This window comes from Phaethon aethereus (assembly GCF_964289735.1).
Source record: "Phaethon aethereus genome assembly, chromosome: 2".
In the NCBI taxonomy this organism is placed as follows: domain Eukaryota; kingdom Metazoa; phylum Chordata; class Aves; order Phaethontiformes; family Phaethontidae; genus Phaethon; species Phaethon aethereus.
The window spans coordinates 57387979-57407344 of record NC_138582.1 but is presented as its reverse complement, the minus strand read 5'-3'; the positions used below and the strand labels follow the sequence as shown (position 1 = coordinate 57407344).

The following is a 19366-nucleotide window of genomic DNA, read 5'->3' as shown; positions in this document are numbered from 1 at the left end:
CACTGTAAAGCAGGTAGTTATCTCACAACTGTCCTCCCATCCCCTCCCTCATAATCACAAAACTTTATTTACACAAGGAAGAAAAAATAATCAAAAAAACCCACAAACACCAAAAACCCATACAACTTATTCAAAGTCCCAACTATTCATTCCTGACTTGAATCACTGGTATGCCATAGCCCATCGGATGGGCACAACCTAACAGGGGACAAATAATTTGCTCTTTAAGCACCCGTCAGTCTCCCTCTTCCCAGATACCTACAGTCTAAGCCAGACAACTTGTGCTCCTCACACCACTGAAGGAACAGATGTAGAAAGAAGGCAGAAGGGAAAGGAAAGGGGGAAGGATTACACAAAGTAAACTCTTGCTATAGAGCAGGAGTAGGAAGAAGTAAGCTTTCCTGGAGTGGATGCTTTGTAAAAAGAGAATAGGTTGTGGATGAAGCAACTCTTGCCCAAAAAAGGATCTAAAAATTTAAGTCCAAGCTCTGCGGTACCAAGGTGGGACCATCCTGATGAAAATTAATGACATCGACCAGCTGTAGACTAGGGTGTAATCCAGATGGGCACATGGCTACTGAGTTCAGGGCAAATTTTGTTAAAACTATGACTTCTTGGTATGGAAGTGCCCTACCTCTCATGCACTCTGCCAACATCATCAGCTGATTGTGTTGAGGGTTAAAAGGGCACATTTACTAAAACTCATATTCTGAAATTTTGTTTCTATCCCACTTCATTACGTAGATAAAGTCATAGAATAGAATCACAGAATCATTAAGGTTGGAGAAGACCTCTAAGATCATCAAGTCCAACCGCCAACCCAACACCACCATGCCCACTAAACCATGTCCCAAAGTGCCACATCCACACATTTTTTGAACACCTCCAGTGATGGTGACTCCACCACCTCCCTGGGCAGCCTGTTCCAATGCTTGACCACTCTCTCCGTAAAGAAATTTTTCCTAATATCCAATCTCAACCTCCCCTGGCACAACTTGAGGCCATTTCCTCTCACTCTATTGCTAGTTAACTTGGGCGAAGAGACCAACATCCACCTCACCAGAACCCCCTTCCAGGTAGTTGTCAAGAGCGATAAGGTCTCCCCTCAGCCTCCTCTTCTCCAGACTGAACAACCCCAGTTCCCTCAGCTGCTCCTCATAAGACTTGTTCTCCAGACCCCTCACCAGCTTCGTTGCCCTTCTCTGGACACACTCCAGTAACTCAATGTCCTTCTTGCAGTGAGGGGCCCAAAACTGAACACAGGATTCAACGTGCGGCCTCACCAGTGCCGAGGACAGGGGTACAATCACTTCCCTACTCCTGCTGGCCACACTAGTTCTGATACAGGCCAGGATGCTGTTGGCCTTCTTGGCCACCTGGGCACACTGCCGGCTCATGTTTGGCTGGCTGTCAACAAGCACCCCCAGGTCCTTTTCCACTGGGCAGGTCTCCAGACACTCTTCCCCAAGGCCGTAGCATTGCATGGGGTTGTTGTGACCAAAGTGCAGGACCTGGCACTTGGCCTTATTAAACCTCATACAGTTGACCTCAGCCCATCGATCCAGCCTGTCCAGATCCCTCTGCAGAGCCCTCCTACCCTCCAGCAGATCAACACCCCCACCCAACTTGGTGTCATCTGCAAACTTACTGAGGGAGCACTCGATCCCCTCATCCAGATCATCAATAAAGATATTAAACAAGACCAACCCCAACACTGAGCCCTGAGGAACACCATTTGTGACCGGCCACCAGCCGGATTTCACTCTGCTCACTACAACTCTCTGGGCTTGGCCGTCCAGCCAGTTTTTAACCCAGCAAGAGTCATCACATGGAGCACAGATGTAGAAATATAGAGAGATCCTCATGACTACCAAATTCCCCAGTTACTCCATACCTGTAGCTCTCATGCCCCCCTGCTATTTACTGGAACCTACTTCCCTCCCAGTCTCATGAAGTTGGGAAACAGCAGCAAAAACTTCAGTGGAGGTAGTTTTTCACACCTACTTATTATCAGATCAGGCACCACGTCTAAAGGGCTCTGAAGAACACCACAGAAAATATAAAAATTTAAAATGCTGCCACTTGAAGACACGAGATCCATACTCCATTCTCCATATGCAGGAATAGTGTAACAATGCACTCAAGCATAGAAGAACCAAAATCAATTAACAGTCCATTTAATTGTTTGTTTAAATCAGTGGATGCAGTTGAAAAAGAAACTTATACACAGTGCTACCACCCCAAAAGAATACAAAGCATGACTCAATGCTCTGTTTTGTGTTGTAACACCTCCAGTAAAAGACACTGGTACCCAGTAGCAATGTGAAATATCGCTGACCCTTCTAATTTGCTCTTCCCATTTTCTAGGGGAACCTGGCCTCTTGTACAAAAAGAGAACAAAGAAAACAACCATAGGAATGCTATGTTCAGTTACCACTTCTCATCGTAAGGGAAAGAAAAAAAAAAGCCAAACAAATCCCACAAATAAATAAAAGCAATCGAGGCCAGACTAAGAAAATTACCAAGACTATTTAGCAAACATGAGAATAGAAAGACAGACTTCACAAAGGACTTTTTAAGCAGAGAGTCAAGAGATGAAGGAAACGACAGCATGTGGGCAGGGATGTGGATGCAGAGGGTTCTGTCAGCCTAAGTCTGTCCTTTCCTGCTAATACACACCGAAATCAATCAGAAACAGCGTCTGCCTGGTCAAAGCTACAAACCAGAGTCAGCACCCTGACAGAAAGCAAGGCCAAGGGTGCGAAGGGAGGCGGATGGGTGCGAAATCCTTTCTTAACAAGGGACTAGAGCTCTCGGGCCGGGCACACAGGAATACGCACACAGAGCATATTGCCTTAGTGCCTCCCAGGACACCGATCGGGTCAGGCCTGTAAGGCTTCTAACATCAGTTCAGCCTTTCTAACAAAGTATGTGCCTCAGTGACCTGCATTATCCTCTTCTACAGAAGCAGCCTGATTTGGTACCACCATTACACTCCCAGCCGCGCCTCTGGCAAAGCATGCAAAAAAGCTCTGAAGCTCTGTCGTTCCTGGATCCCAGCATTATTTCATCTGCAAATCTAAGGCCGTGCGAGTCACATTTCTTACCAAAAGGTAGATAAGGTAAATTGTGAGCTTCAGCATGATTGCCCACCACCTTCAGCAGAAATTCAGGATGTAGCGCTCTGAAGCTTTGGTCTCAAGATAAACTGCATGTGAGTGCATGCTGCAATTTTTTTTTTTTTAAAAACGTACAAAAACTCTCTCAAAAACTACCTATCAAAATACTTTAATAAGCACCATAATCAATTTGGGAGCTACACAGAAACCCCTAACAAATACAGGCTTCTGCAGACACACCTGAAGACAATTAGCTCTTGGCAATGACTTTTGGCTGCTCTTCTCGCAGTAACTTAACAAATTTTATACAGTCTGGAGGCTGAGCGAACCAATGCACACGGAACAGAACAACGCAGAAGCCTCTGAATTTTCTCTCTGGACAGACACGGAACTTTTTATTAATATACTCTACAAAAGTAAATTACTAAATGGGATGCAAAAATAGAAAAAGCTTTTAAAAATACAAGATGATGTGTCACAAGCTATATATCCTATCATTTTCATTTATTGTCCAGGCATTTCAAATGGCATTAATTTACAACAGTAAAAAGCAAAGCCATTAAGTACATACACAGCCCTGATAGCTTCAGGTGTAAAATACGAACAATTTCTCACAACAGCTTAGAGTGTTGTTGTGTATAGAGTACAGTGTATAAAGTAAAACTTGATACCATTGCCATTCTATCCCATGTATACACAAGAAAATGTATGGAGTAGCTGTGAATATTTTCTCTAGAAGAAAATTAATTACCATGGGTGCGATACTCCTGTATCAAAGGCACGATAGTTCGCAGACATCTTCCACATCAACATAAAAATTTATTGCAAGTGATGTCAAAATCCATTAAGTCCCCCTTTGTTTATTACTGGCCCGCTGCTGGAGGCAACGAGCTCTATCTCCAGCCAGGCTGCATTAGCAGACTGACTCTAGTGCAAAGTCAGTGAGTGGGGAGCATGAACCACCTCCGAAAACAGGCTCAGCTGACCCAGCTAGATTTGCACAGAAACAGATGAGGAGCGCTCATGACATCTAGCAGCACAGCTGAGCGGTAAGAGAAGTATCCTCAATCTCTAGGTGGGTAGCAAACAACTTTGGAAATAAAAAAAAAAAAAAAAAAAAGTCAAGTGATTTGCTGAAGTTAAGACTTCATTCTCTTACAGGACTATACGTCTACCAAAGTCATTATCCTGTTGTACAACTGCAGCCATGTTAAAGATTTTCCACGATTTCAATTCCCACCTAGCTGAACCTCCACCCAGTATGTGCGCGTGAGATCAGAGTAACTCTTTTATATTCCAAATCATGGCCTCACCTCAGCTAAACACAGAATCTTACTGCTTTCAGATAACTGAGACCCTGCCTGGAAATCTTTAACTACTCTCAAAGTCACTCTGCTTTTCAAACTCAAGATTCTCTCGATGCTGCAGAAGGTAGCAAAATAAATCAGTTGCAGCCGCAGAGCTACGCAGCTCTAAAGAAAAGACGACAATAAAACTTGCTCCTGTCATTAAAAAGAGGAGACAGAACCCAACCAGTATTCAGCTTCCCAAAGCTCTGTGATCTAATTCTGCACAAAAGGCTTAATAAGGTTTAGACTCATAATACAATTAGTAATTTAGCTCACAAATTAGACTATCTATTAACACTCCAGCAGAGACATCAGCCATATGAGGATTAAGAAGGAATCTTCTGCTCTCAGTATGGAGTGAGAACTTGACTGCTTTAATAGACCACTTCAGCTTCTGCACAGGAGAACATACATTGCATTGTATCGAATGATGCGAGCACAGCCGGCATCCTGCCCATATATCGAGCTTTCATCAATAGGAATCATGTCGATAGTTTGCACAGTGAGTACAGAGTGGCAACTCTCGAGCTCATCTTAAAGCACAATTTTAACCGGTAAAAATATGTACTGATAGTACAAAATACACTGCATATGCGTTTATATGAATTAGAAGTGCACATAAAACCGGGGGCCAAAATTAACATGTCAGCATAAACAAAACACAGGTTAACCCAAGGTATGGATATTATACAACATTTAACTGTCAGATTTGAATAAAGCAGCAACTGTTTTCTAAATCTTTGCATACAACATTTATTTTCTATCTGTTAAGAAAGGAAGCAGACTGATATAATACAAGATTCTCCACCATCTTCTCCCCATAACCGGTGCTCAAAAGATTTAGAAAAGAGCTGATACCTCTAGCATACTACTTAATGGCACTTTGTCCACACAGAAAAAATATTCCAGATGAATTTTCAAAGGCAGGCTGAGCGGGCAAAAAACTCTACATATTACCACGGAACTAAAATTTCAATTGCTGTTCCAACTTCCAGAAAAATGTATCTGTACCAACATTTCTACAAAATGCTGATATTCATGTGTTCATGCTGACTTGTGTTAAAACATGATTTACTTGCAATTATTGTGTCAACAAGAGCGGTTTGTAATTACTTTCATAGTACACCCAAAACTGACTGTATTAATCTCCAGGTTTTGAGCTTGTGTTTGTATAAACAGTGCCAGTATTACCAATTATTTTTAGCTTGAAAAACAAACAAACAAGAAATCTTCATCAGTTTACTTCACACTCCAGTAAAAACCACTCACACCCAAATATTATGAATAACATCCATCTGGTCTGAAACCTAGATCCGGCCACACTATCTCATCCTCCACCAGCACTGCCTGCTGTTGCTATCAAGCATTCAGTGCGACTGCGCTCAGTGCAAAGCAAGGCTTAAACTTCACTCACTTCCAGCACTTACTCCTAAGCACGTGCTTTGCTGGCATGTGTGTTAGCACATGCATGGGACCATTTTGATCTTATTTGTCTCGGGGAAAAGAAAAAAGCAAAAAACCTAACTTGTTATGAGTAATACTCAGGCAGTCAGCAATTGTGTCCCCAAGCTTCTGTCATACCCCTCCCCAGAGGCTCTGGGGTTCTCTCAAAATGTGCACATAGATCTCCAAACCGTAAGGGCATCAGAGCGGTCCATGGCACCACCAGATATACTGAGCAGAGCTACCATCCTCCAGTCTCAGCTCTCTTCCCAGCTCAGTCACAGCTGCCCAAAGGACAGAGGTGGCAGAGGAAGGCACAAATGATTTGTGATTTGTGGAACACCGTGATGAGGAGCAGACATGGGCAGAGAAAAGGAGGTGGAGAGAGCACAGGAGGCGGCAGGTAAGAGATATATTCTTAAAGGTGGCCTGGTGGTTAACAGCTTTGTTAACATGTATGTTATTTGCTGTGGAATAGATGGTACTAAAGTGCAATTTTAGACGGAACTGAGAGCAGGTAAGAACCCTCCCTCTTCCTCTGCACAAAATTCCAGAGTACACAGCTCTGGCAGATTACTATAATTGGCCAATTCTTTCTTTTATTGCTAGACCACTGTGTAGAGTCAAAGCACTGAAATCGTGTGAATGGGGCTGCTGGTGAATGTCACGTATTTGCTCAATGCCAGTTTCAAGCACACAGATCTGATTTTTTTTTTTTTTTCCCCTGCCAGTTCTGCTCCCAAAGGTCCAGAAATCCACATCATCCCATTCTGACATACAAGCCAGAATTAATTTTTCACTGCTGCAAATCCAGCATGGCACTCTGCAGTTTGTGAAGACTTGAACAGAGCGAGATCTGGAACGGTGCAATTTCTCATTCACAGTGAGCGAGCGGTTCCCAAACTGGTTTGCAAGACTCCTGTGATCCACTCACTACAGGCACTGATTTGAACCAAACAAGCCTGTCAAGGTACTACTTCACTGAGGCAGATTTACTGTGGACCGATTCAGGAAGCCCCGAGTTTATATTAATTTTGAAATTCAGATCTTCAAAGATACAGACAGTTTTCATTACAAAGTCTGAGTTTGGGCTACACATCAGAAACTGACTCCATTTTTGCAATGAATGCAACAGAGCTGACAGGAAAGCAGTAACTTTAGGAATACAAGCTTCCACGCTGCAGCCTAAGCTGCAACCCACGCATGTAACCAAAACCTCCGAAGTAGTTCTTGACTGATGCCAGAATGAGTCCTCAGCTGCTTTCTATTTCCGTTCATCACCGAGTCAGAACAGGTATCTTCCAAAATAAGAATTTAGACTTCCGAAGACTGTATCTGTTTCTCTGTAGGAGTCAGAGAAAGAATTTCAAAAGCAGCAGACAATGCACGCCCAATTTATGTTCCCCAAATCCCCTTGAAGCGACCTTGGAAATACAGCTAGACCAAGCCCAGACAGCCTTTTATCTGCACTTCTCAGTCTGAACATATGCAACACCTACGGCTTCACCCCTGCTCCCAACTCAAAATTACTATCTGCACTTCAAGACTCCAAGTCCACTGTATGACGAAGGAAGGTACAGATGAGCAAGGCTGAAACGCAAATTCGGCCGTGGATCTGCCACAAGCACAACAGCATGTTTGTCAATGGCTGAAAATAGAACAGAAGTAGCTGAGGAATATTATTCTTAAAGGGTTATTTCCACGTTGTTTCCCTGCATGGATAATCTAATGCTAGATACCAGGCTACAACTTGAAGAACATTTTAAGGCTTTTTAAGTTCACAGCTTTTTGTGGTTGTGTGAAGTTTTTAATGTGGGCAACATTTAACTCCCCAATATTCAGGATGCAAAGATGTAACAGATTCTAGTGCACAAATTCACTTTCTGTTAAGCAATTGTACAGGTAAAGAACCAGCTCTGAAGCTTCTGCTAGACTCATTTAAGAACCCCGACCCATGCCTGCTGCTGCTGCATAAGCCAGTTTTTTATTTGTCAAGAGTGTATTTCAACTCGTCTTGGGCTCCTGGGCACTACGCAATTTCAATGCGTATTTGCTCTAAAGGGCGTGTGCTTGTCCCAATCACTCTTAAGTAAATAAAACAAACCCCAGTGTTTTCCAAATCCCCAAATGAAAATGCCAGGCTAATTCACATAAATCCCTTACTAACCTAGATTTAGATAGGCAATTCTAACAACAATCTTAAGGTAAAAATAAATAAAACACACCCCATGAACTTTATATGTGGTCTTCAATCCCTGTGCCTTGCTGTCACTATAAACAGGAGGTAGTAATGTTGGGCAATATACAGGCTTCCATTTCGCATTTTCAACCTCTAAGGTTTTAAATAAATATTAACTTTAATTGTGTTTTGATTTTGTTTTGTTGGCTTCCTGTGACACTTGCAGACCTAACCCCAAAAAGTTGCTTTCATATTTAGGAAGGTGCTCACAGAGGTTTTCTCCTGAGCTAGGACTGAATTGAGATGACATCTCTCAGACACAGCAATGAGGGCATCAACCGCACTGTGCCTTAAATTATTACCAGGACAAACAATTTATCTTATGTAACTGAGAAATTACTGGCTGCACAGAAGTTAAAAAGAAAAACAGCTTAAGTGATGTGTAATGTAAAGTGCTTATATTAAAGTGTTGAATGCAGATAATCTTCACCTACTCTGCAGAATTCAGAAAAGGTAACATTAAAGGAAAAAAGGCTATAAAAATTCTTGGTCATTAGCATAAGAACTACCCCACCGAGTACTGTGGTTCCTATAAATGTCCACAACTGTCTCTGTCTCCTAAACATGTAACAGTATTTAGGCACATCGCTGAGTTGCTAGGGAAAAATGAAGTTACAGGTGGTGACAAGTGAATGCTGTAGATTTTCTCTAAATACATTGGGGGGTTCTGAACTTTCACCTTCCCTTTTTTTTTTTATAGTTTGTTTTTTTGTTTGGTTTTTCTTTAAATGGAAATTTAGCAGAGTTCTCAACCATGAAAAAAAACCTACCGGTCAAAACTGAACAAAAACATGCAAAAAGAACAGAAAAGCCTGGCTATGAAGATCCTCACCCCTGTCACAGTCAAATGCCAGAGCACAGACTTAAATCTAGGTCTCCCACAGCGATGTAGGAGTTGTGATCACTAAGCAACTGACTATTACAACAGGAGTCAAAATATATATATATATGTCTTTTTAATGCCGTGCTCCAGTGGTATGATTCATGTTAGGCTATGTCATCCCAATGTGGAACCAGAAAAATCTCCAAACTTAGAAAGTTCCACCGAGAGAAAATAATTTCCTGGTTAAGATTATATGATACATCTTAAAACTGTTAAGTAAAAGAGATCTTACGCTATCAAAATAGTAATAACTTCCAAGAATTACAGTCACCAGAACATTGTTGATCCTGAATTATACTGTTTGATAGAAACATCACAGTAATTACAAAATAGATTATATATAGTCCTATACAGATATGCAAAACATTTTCCTTGCAAGCTTCTACGAAGCCGGTGAGCACACTCTGAACAGGCTGTAGACTTGTTGGGAAACACTGGACTTCTCGCAGTGATTTTATTTACTGGAAGGATGGAAGAGGGAATAGGTAATAATGAAACTTTTTCTTTTTAAACAAAACAAATATACCAATCACATAAGAAGAGAGACCAACTATACCAAACAACTACAGAGAATACAGTTATGTCTGATCTGGGGCCTAACACAGTTCATTGAGATGACAGTGGATTTTCATGTTTGTTTTTAACTGTTAGCTGAACTGTTTATTAAAACAGGAAAAAGCCATTCACATGAAAATAGCAGAAATGAGAAGAACGGGAGTTTCTATGCAGGTAGAGGACAATGTGAATCCCTTTAGGAAATCTCCGCCTCTCCTTGAGATATAACCCGGTAACATTCTTTTTTCAAAACTGGAGAACCATTTTCTCTACGTATCCACAAGAACTACGTAGGCTTGGTAACCAAAACTTTAAGATGTGCATGTACATGACCATTTTTTGGTCATAAGTTACTGTATCAGCCATAGGAGAATTACTAAGCATCAACCCCCCAAATGAGGGATTGTTTTACCTTAGAGGGAGAAGGAAAAGAGGGGAAAAAAAAAAAATAGAACCCCCCTGCAACCACCTCTATTGCAAGTACACCATAAAAAAATGCAGATGTCTGCTAATTAATTGATTCATCAAATTTTAAGACACAGACATACAAGCCAGTGCACAGATTACAAGCATATATACAAATATAGAGGTGCACGTCATGGATGGAAAGTATTTACACAGTTTAGTCTACATTCACCAGAAAAACAAATGTGAAAAGCCCCACTATTCATTTACCTATGAATAACTAAAAACAACTCAATTATGAAAACCTTAAGACATTACTGACCCACTATCCATCTGCCTGAAAGTGCACAGAAAGTCCTGAAATGTCCTCCTCAATCTTTTGTTAGAATCTCATCAGCACAACTAAGCAGTTCTTTCACCTAATCAGCCTACCTTTATGCCCTAGAAATTAAAACAAAGGGCCACAGACACAAGTATTCTATTCAGCATATTACTTTCAAAAACAAGAATCTAAATAATATTTGATTTTAGAGTTAAGGATAAAAGAGGCAATTGGAATCAAGGTAATAAAGCACAATCTTTCTGAAAACTTCCCCAAAGTAAGTGTGCCGTAAACCTCAAAAAAAACCCCAGACCAAACCAAAAACCCCATATCCCCCTGCTCAAATACAGGCATGTGATGCTCTATTTCATTCTCCCAGAAGATAAAGAGCTAAAGTGATGAAAGAGGTAATTAGCTGTTAGTTATTCCAGAGCAAAAACACGTTTCTTGAGATTAACAAAACTGTGCAGTAAAAGATATTTATAATAGCTTAACATTGAAAAAGATTACAAAAAAAAAGGGGGGGGGGGCTGGGGGGAAAAGCCAATCTACCCCTCAAAAAATCACTACTATAACCAAAACTTACTGTAGTCTAAATCAGGGCAGATTACACATGGGGAGGAGGTAAGAGGGAAAACAAACACACTCAAACAAAATGCTGGCTTTATGCCATTCCACGGAAAAAATTAAAGATTCATTACCATCATTACACTTGATCATACGTGTAAAGATAACCAACTATTGCTATGTAAAGCTGTCAGAAGACATATTCAAGCCTTGAATATATTATTAAAGACAAACATGTTCAAAACAAAGATGACAAAAATAAGAAAATGTGAATAATTATAAACATGTTTCTGTTTTCCAGATGTAATTTAGCCACCTTCAGGACTACAGCTTTCTTCCTAGAACACCTTTTCTTTCAGTAAGGTTCATCTCTTGCACTCTTCCAGAAAATCCTATACCTTCCTTCCCCCCAAAAAACCCTAATTCTAACTTGTTTTCAGAACTCCTTCCTGCTAATACTGTCATGGTTTTGTCTGCACAAATGTCATCACTCCTTTGTTTCCTACCATTGCTCCTTACGTGGCAAAGGGTCATTGCGGAACCAGACACTGCTGGCTCTGCAGCTACTGATCACAAGTATATGTTAGAGGCATAAATACACCTTTATTTTCACTGTTATTACTCTCAGAAATCTGTTTTTCTGGCATCAGAAAGGCACAAAAATGTCTTTCCTCCACTTTTAGAGCATATGTGGGCACTTACCCTCTGTACCGCCTCATAACGCTAACAGAAGTCACATGGCTTAAAAAAACTACACAACACATTTTCCAAAATCGGTACAGAATTCCACAGACAGCAACATCATTTCTGAAAATAATTATTTTGAATGAAACTGAAGGCTTCTTAATAGGTTGTGAGAAGACATATACTCACACAACACTTAAGGTTTTCTTTAAGACAAGGATCAACCAAGATGGTTAAGATATAACCTGAACTGATCTCTACTGCAATAACCCTTGCATTTAAATCCCTACGAAAGTACCAACAATTTCTTTGTAATTTCATACATTTTATTATGTATTTTTATTATATTAGAGCATTTATTCATCCTTCAGTTGAATACTAACGCTGATACTGAAATCAGCCTTTTTACAAGTAAACAACAGTTCATTTGTATTATAATCAAACTGGTGCAAGCAAGCCACCAATGGATTAAAATTTTCTAGGTCACAAAAATCCATCATAAATTTTCACACCTCCCCAGCTCCAAATACACCTATGTTCTCACAAAGCCCAGTTTACAGCCCGTCCTCTTCCTATGCTTAGGAAAAGTGGATTTAGAGATGCAGCTACACCTAGTGATCAGCAGCAGATCACAGCAGGCAAAACTCATGAAGACACTACAAAAATCAGAAACAAGTATGTGAACATAGTGGGGTGAACAAAATGACACAGTAAAATTTATTGCTAGACTTATCCCCCCTTCCCCCCCCAATATATGAATATATGCTCCAAATTGATTTTGGTTTCTTGAAATCCTTTTCAATACATTGACAACATTACACATTAAATCAGAAATACAGATATGAAAGTTTTTTTTTCAATATCAAATGAAATAGAGAGGACTCTCTCAATTTTTCCTAAGGAAACTGAGCAGATAATTCAGCTGCATTCACACATCAACAAGCAATTTATTCCTGGGAAGGTTTTCAGAACTACTTTACACAAGAGCCGTAGATGTGATCCAAAAGCTTCATAAAAGCACGTCATTTTCAGGGGAAACATCTTTAAAACTCAGTGATGTAGCTACCTCAAATAAGCGCTTGAGAGTGATACTAAAGAGCGTTAAACACGAGAGACGTCCCTCTCGAATGGCAGTTCCTTTAGCGTAAAGTTGCAATTTGTGAAATACAGGATCCTGACCCCCCATCACCACTGGACTTGGTTCTATCAAGCCTACACCTATTACCTTCCCCCAGCTGCATCGAGCCACACAAACTGAACCGATTCGTGTAAAATCAAGCCGGCCACTGGCAACCACGCTGCTTGACACATCCGCTGACTATCTCCGTGTATGAGTGAGCGCACACGAAAAACAACCAACCTCCACGTTTCTTCGGGTCAGGCTCAAATGACATTAGCGAGACGGAGTTCAGAAGCTTGCTCGCTCCATCCCAACGTGTGTTGCAATTTGCCTGAGGATTTGGTCTCTCTAGCTGTCAATCTAGCAACCTCTGTGAGCACTAAATATATTATTTTTTCATAAATTATATGCTGCTATATTGTTTCAGGACACTGTGATTTGTTTTCCTCATGGATTCTGATGACTGCTAAACCATGAGACCAAATAAACAGCACAGGATTTTTCCCCCCCTTGTAATATTTTGTAGGATTTATTTTTATTTTCTGATGAGGTTTCATTACTAACTTTTGACACTAGAACAACCTAATAGCTAAATAAAATAAATTAAAAAAAAAAACAACCCACATACCCAACACACAGTGTCTTTTTTGACAAACTGTGTCACTTCCAAAGCCCAGGCTCTCATTTTACCTGAAGCATTCTAAAGCATATCCCAGTTCACAGGGGAACACAAACTTCATCTCATCTGTTTCTAACTGTCAAAAGTTTAAAAACAAACAAAAAAAAAAAAAAAAAGAAAAAGACATATTTAAAAGCCAATTCTACAACATGCTTCCATTAATTTGCTGGACTATTTTATATATAAATCCTCTTAAGTGTAAAACACAAATCAAGTCATTCACCTATTCACCTGAGAGTAAGAAGTTTGGTTTCAGAATCTTCTCCCACAGCTCCCACTGTTTAGCGAGGCCAAGTCCACGCTATGAACTTTAACTGGAATAGTTTTGTTGATGAGCTGACAACTGTGTCCGCCACTAATAAAGCTGAATTTTCACTAGCATATGTTACCTGCCTTAGGAAGTGCAGAAATACGGACTTGATGGATGGGTGGAGAGGAAGGAAAGCAGGTGGAATAAGCAATGCAAGCAAAAGGAGAATTTGTTAAAAGGAGATAAAACCACACGTGGAGCTCTTTGCTGGTAAAGTGATCAGAACAGCTATTAAAGACTTCCAAACAGAGATCCTGAATACTCTGAGGAATCTCTTTAAACACAGTTAATTACACCAGAAACCTTTTCTTTTCTATACATTGCTCCAAGTGCCAGGAGCTTCATTTCAGCTGGGACAGGACCTATGAAGATTTAACCTATATTCTTTCTTTTCATCCTCCCTCTCTGCAGTCACCAAACATCAACATCATCACAGGAAGTTTCAACTTCAGCATGTCAAAATTCTTCCTTAACGACTGTTTTTGGAAAACGTGATTCTTGTTTTCAGAGAGCCTACACCCAAAAATCAAATGCATGAATATAAGGCACAACATCTACTCAGAATGCAAGTTTTTGTATTTTTAAACCATGAAATAGCTTGAGGACTACTATTCTCTATGTAAAACCTTTACCAGTCACCAGGAAAAGTAATTTTCAGTTTTTCTACAGCACTTTCCCTCCCGTGTTTCCCCTCATAATTCCTACTAGTCCTGGTGCAACATTCGTTATGAACGGCCTCTTACAGGCGCTTATAGTCAGTCCATCCGTCCACCTCTCTCGCTGCAATAGACTCATCCTTTCTCAGAGAAAAAACTAGAACTTTTAAAACCAGTACCATAAAAAGAGTGTGTTAATATACAACCCTGTCGCTTTCCACAGCAAAAGAGACTGTAACTGCCTAATAACAGCCCTCCCTCAGTCAGATCCAGGTTATAAGCAAGAAGCACCAATTTCAGAATTCAAGCTGTGTGCAAATTTACATCTACCTGAACACTACGCCTTCATAAAAACACAGTTTCTGAATTCCATTACACATCTCCTTGCCTTCAATTTCAATTTCGCTTTTTGGTATTTGACAGAACTCATCTCATCCAGACCCTTCACTTTATATAAGCCTAACATTTAGGCTTACAATGTCTCTTCTAACTTTCCACATCTCTGTGTTTGACCTAAATCCCTTACTGGAGTGGGTTGCTATCCCTAGCCTGAAAAATCTGCCAAGGAGACGGAAGAAGGAACACGGTGGAGTCAGGTGGCATTTCATATGACAGGAACACCATGTTTCAGGAACGCTTGTAATGTTAGCATTCAGTCTTCACATGGGCCCACTTAATAACATTTGTGTTAAATTATATAAAAAAACCCAGCTAAATTAGGTATGCTACAGTTTCTCAGAAAGAAACTAAAAACAAAACAAAACCCACAAAACACCAAACCCAAACCAAAAACTACTCTTGCAGACAGACACCAGCTACTTTTAAAAAAAAAAAACTTCAGATAAGCAGCATTGTCCATTTAAGACAATGTTTTTAGTAACATCTCTTGAATTCAAATTCTTGAAACGGTTTTCTTCGTGAACTGATGAATCCAGAATTTTAAATTCTTTAGTCAAAGACTCAGAAAATCTCATTGTTATTAACTGTTAAGCTGCTTTCAAAAGATTACTTGAAAGCTTCTACGCCTTAAAAAGCCAAGATCTGATCTTTCAGTAAGATTATTTTCTAAATAAGAAATTCAAATAAAACAATAGCTGACGCTAATGTTTGAACCAATCTCTGTAAAACACATCAGTCAATTTAGAAAAGGGTAAAAATAAAAATGGAACTATAAATGCCAAAGATTACTTAACTCACCCACTGCTATTCTTTGCTTAGAACATGTGTGGAGTTGGTTTTGTTTCTTTTTTCTCTGTTTGTTTTTATACTTTTTATAGGTTAGTCATGTAACTCGGGTCTGCAACAAGGCACACCATTACAAATGACAACTAACCAACTCAAGGACAGACTTTTCTGTAATTTAATTTCTATGACACTAATGCATCAAGCTTTTAAGAAAAGCAACAGCAATTCCCCCCCCCCCCAAGCAAAAATTACTCCCAGGCACGCACTTCAAATGGTAAAGTACAAAAACGGAAGCTTCATCAATTTTGTTCTGAGTGGAAAAAAAAAAAAAATCTGTACGTGCATCTTCACAAATAATCTTTACATTCAATATTTAACATACATATACATATGCACACGCAGGGAGAAAACAGGCCAGATTCTGCAACCCATGACAACCTTTGCAATCTCACTGCAGTGCGTGAATTGCAGCCTCTGTTACCCAGTACTTGGGAAGGGTTGGAATCGCACCTTCTGAGTAACTGTACGCACAGGTCATCTCTGAATTGCTTGTGGTTTCTATCACAGCTCTTCCCACGGTGTGCGGCGATGGAAATGAATACAGCAGATACAAATCTAACACTAATGTGGGATTGTTCTTCAGCAACATGAACAGCACTTAAATGCTGACCCTAATATAGTAGCAGCATATCACACGCAGAAGTCATTTAACTATCCAGGAGTAGAAGAGTTGCCTTAGCTTAACTTTAAACAAGAAGTAAGACAGTTCACACAGGTCAGCAATGAGTTATGGATTTATCTTAATAAAGCAAGAGCTCTCCCTGAAGTCTGGACACTAGACTTCCAATATTAATGAGTTATAGGGCCAATATACATGAGTTCAGTTCCATAATTCACTGCAGAGCACAGCTTCATCCCAACATGAGTATTTGGAAAAGATTTCATCATTGTTATATATCACCTCGTTGGTACAAAACATTTTTCTGCTCGGGGACCTTCTGCCTCATCTGCAGTAAAAAATGCTGGAGAGAAATTAGGGGAAATGCAGCTGCGTATAAAAAAGGTCCCTGGAACCTAACATAAACCCAGAAATTTTTAATTTTTAAAGAAGTTTAAAAACAGATCACCAATTCCTACCTGTAAAACTTGGTTTAGCTACAGTGCTCCATTGAAGCAACGTGTAATAGACAAAATATAAACTATTTTGCAGCCTGAGCAACAAGGAAAGTCAGAAGTATTGCTTCCCACCAGATCAAAGCACACTTCGCATGAACTGAAGACCAGATGTCTTCAATTTAACGTCCTTTTCAGTCGCACTCACTTCATGTTAGGAGCAAAATAAATAAACAAAAAAATCTGCAGTTACTCTTTGCCGTGAAGCACACGGAACTATTTCACAATCCAAATTTCTGTCTAAAATTATGGGTTTCCTCAACATATGAATAGGACAGGGGTGCAGGCAAGGGGACTCGAGACCAAGGTAACCATCTGCAAGTCTTGGGCTTCAGGGAAGAGGAAAACGCTGCTGATGGAGCACTTTGCCAGGCTCTTCGCTGGATGTGAATGCTGAGAGCCCGCAAGCAGCTTCTGCCCTGCCCTCCGAGGTGAGCCTTTTGGGGGCTGCAGAAAACCAGGGACCGGGGCTCTACCTCCGGCTCTACCGGCGTTTCACAGTCGCACCCACGGGCAGCGCGAAAGGCGGAGAGTTGCGGGGGCGAGCGAGGAGGAGCCGGCGAGGCACCCGCCGCCGAGCACCGCAAGTTCTCCCTCCCTGTCGCGGGCTCCGGCGGCGGCTCACCTCACCCCTCCGCCGCCGGGGCGGCGGGAAACTTTCGGGAAGTCGGCGGCGGTGAAACGCCAGAGCGAGCCCGAGAGCCGCCCGCTCCCTCCAGCCCTGCCCTCGGGCTACCCGCGCCCCGGCAGCCCCTCGCCCTTCCCCTCAGCGCCCTTTCGCCGTCAGGGCTCGCGGGCGCAAACCTAACGGCACCCCGGCGCCTCCCTCTCCGCCTGCTTCGGACGCTTCCCCCCCCGGCCCGCCATGTACGCAGCCGGCTTCGAAGTGTCAGCCCCTGTGCCTGGGGAACACGGAGGGGAAGAAAAAAAAAAAAAGAAAAAAAGGAAAACAAGACACCAAACCCCAACCGACTCCGAAATCGCAGCGCTTCCCCCCTCGCCCTTCCGCCGCTCCCGCCTGCGGGAGGGCTGTCCGGCCCCGGGGCAGGCGAGGCGGCTCCTTACCTGTGAATGTCTGCGCTCCCGCCGCCAGCAAAAGTCCGGCCAAAGTAACCAGGCAAGTTCCAACTTTCCCCATATTTCCACCCCTTCCTGCTCCGGATCCAGCAAAGTGCCAAAGTGTTTGCCAAAGTAGGAGGTGCCCCTCTCGCCCCCCTCCAGTCAGTGGGGCAGGCGGGGAGGGGGGAGCCGGACTCCCCCACTTGGTGCCCCGCGGGCTGTTTTCCCCTCCTCGCCCTCTCTGCGCTGTTAAGGGCAGGGAAATAGGGGTGCGAAGTGGCCGGGGGCCGCCTGCCTTTCTCCGGCCGCGCCGCTTGCCCTCGCCCCAGGGGCCGCGCCACCTCCCCGCGCAGGCACCCCACGCGTTCCGCGCCGCTCGCCTCCCCCGGTGCTCGGGGGGGGCACCCTTAATCCCGGGAGTCTCCTCGCCCGGCGCCGCCGTTAGTCCCGGCTTAGCTCGGCTCCCGGACTGACTCGCGGTCCCCCCCGGCAGGCAGGCTGGCTAAAGGGAGCGCGGAAAGTCACGCCCAGCCGCCGGCGCCGCCGCTCTCCCCCGCTAGAGGGCGAGGCGGCGCGGGCTCGCGGCGGCGGGGCGCCGCTGACGGGATTTCGGTTACCGCCGCCGCCTGCGGAGGCGAAGCGCTTGAGCCGCCTTCCCGCCGCTCCCCCCCACCCCGCCCTCCCCTGCCCCGAGAGCTGCTTTGTTTGCAGAGGAGGTGGCTCAGAGCCTAGCAGGACGATGTCGAAAGTTCCTGGACAGCGGGGGAGAGGAGGAGGAACCGAAAAAAAAGGAAAAGAAAAAAAAAAAGAAATATCTCGACTAAGCGTCTCGGTAACTTTGCCGCGGGCCGGCGGCGGCGAGAGCGCTGAGGATGGGGTCGCCGTGGCTACCTGTCCCGCCGGGTCGGCGCCCTGAGGGAACGGCTGTCGCCGGCCCGGGCAGCCCGGCCCCGGGGCACCCACCTCGCTCTCCCCGCGCCCCCGCCCCACCGCTCTGGCGCTGCTCCGGGGCGCCGGGACGGGGAAGGGTGGCTATAAGAGAGGGGGGGAAACGCTGGCTCTTCATAATCGTTTTGCTTTTGTTTGCACAGGCAACCTGGAGTCTGTCGGAAGAACTGGTTCGAGGCCACTGAGTCTTCCGCGCAAACGGCGAGCGTAGGAGCCCTTGCCTTCACACAGGGAAAGGCTGGTACTAAAAGGAAATTAAGATGTAAACGGGATTCTCTGGGCTGGAGACGAGCGGCACCGTGTTGTAAATAAATTGCTTCTCATTCGTGTGCTGCTAATAAAACTTAAGGGCCTTGCCCAGCCCTCCGTTGCAGCCACCCTTCGCCCCTCCGGAGCGTTTCGGGGCGGTGGGACGGGACCTGTGGAGGTCGCCCAGTCCGGCCCTCCGGCTCAAAGCGGGGTCGCAGCTTTTAACTCCTGTGCGTGAAGAATGACGTCATGAATTGGCAGGGTTAGGTAGTGAACGATGGAAGTAAAAGCACGTTAAAATGGCAGTTACCTTTCATTATTTGCAGTCTGCGACTTCTGGCATTTATCTCTACGTCATGTATGAAATACAGCTGCTTGACAATCTTTTTCACTTTGGGGCTTTGGCTCCTGGTGTCCGAGA

The 19366-nt window shown here is 43.2% G+C and overlaps 1 protein-coding gene across 1 annotated transcript in view; it reads right to left on the bottom strand.

Annotated features, from left to right (window-relative positions):
• The window catches only part of PTPRM (protein tyrosine phosphatase receptor type M), a gene marked incomplete at its 3' end in the record, with an annotated part of 489914 nt that extends 470875 nt beyond the window's left edge, over nt 1–19039 (bottom strand). The window contains exon 1 of the mRNA XM_082014808.1: nt 17755–19039. Coding sequence (XP_081870934.1) covers nt 17755–17827 — 73 coding nt within the window. The 5' untranslated portion in view covers nt 17828–19039. The remainder of the gene's footprint in view (nt 1–17754) is intronic.
• Nucleotides 19040–19366: the final 327 nt, after the last annotated feature.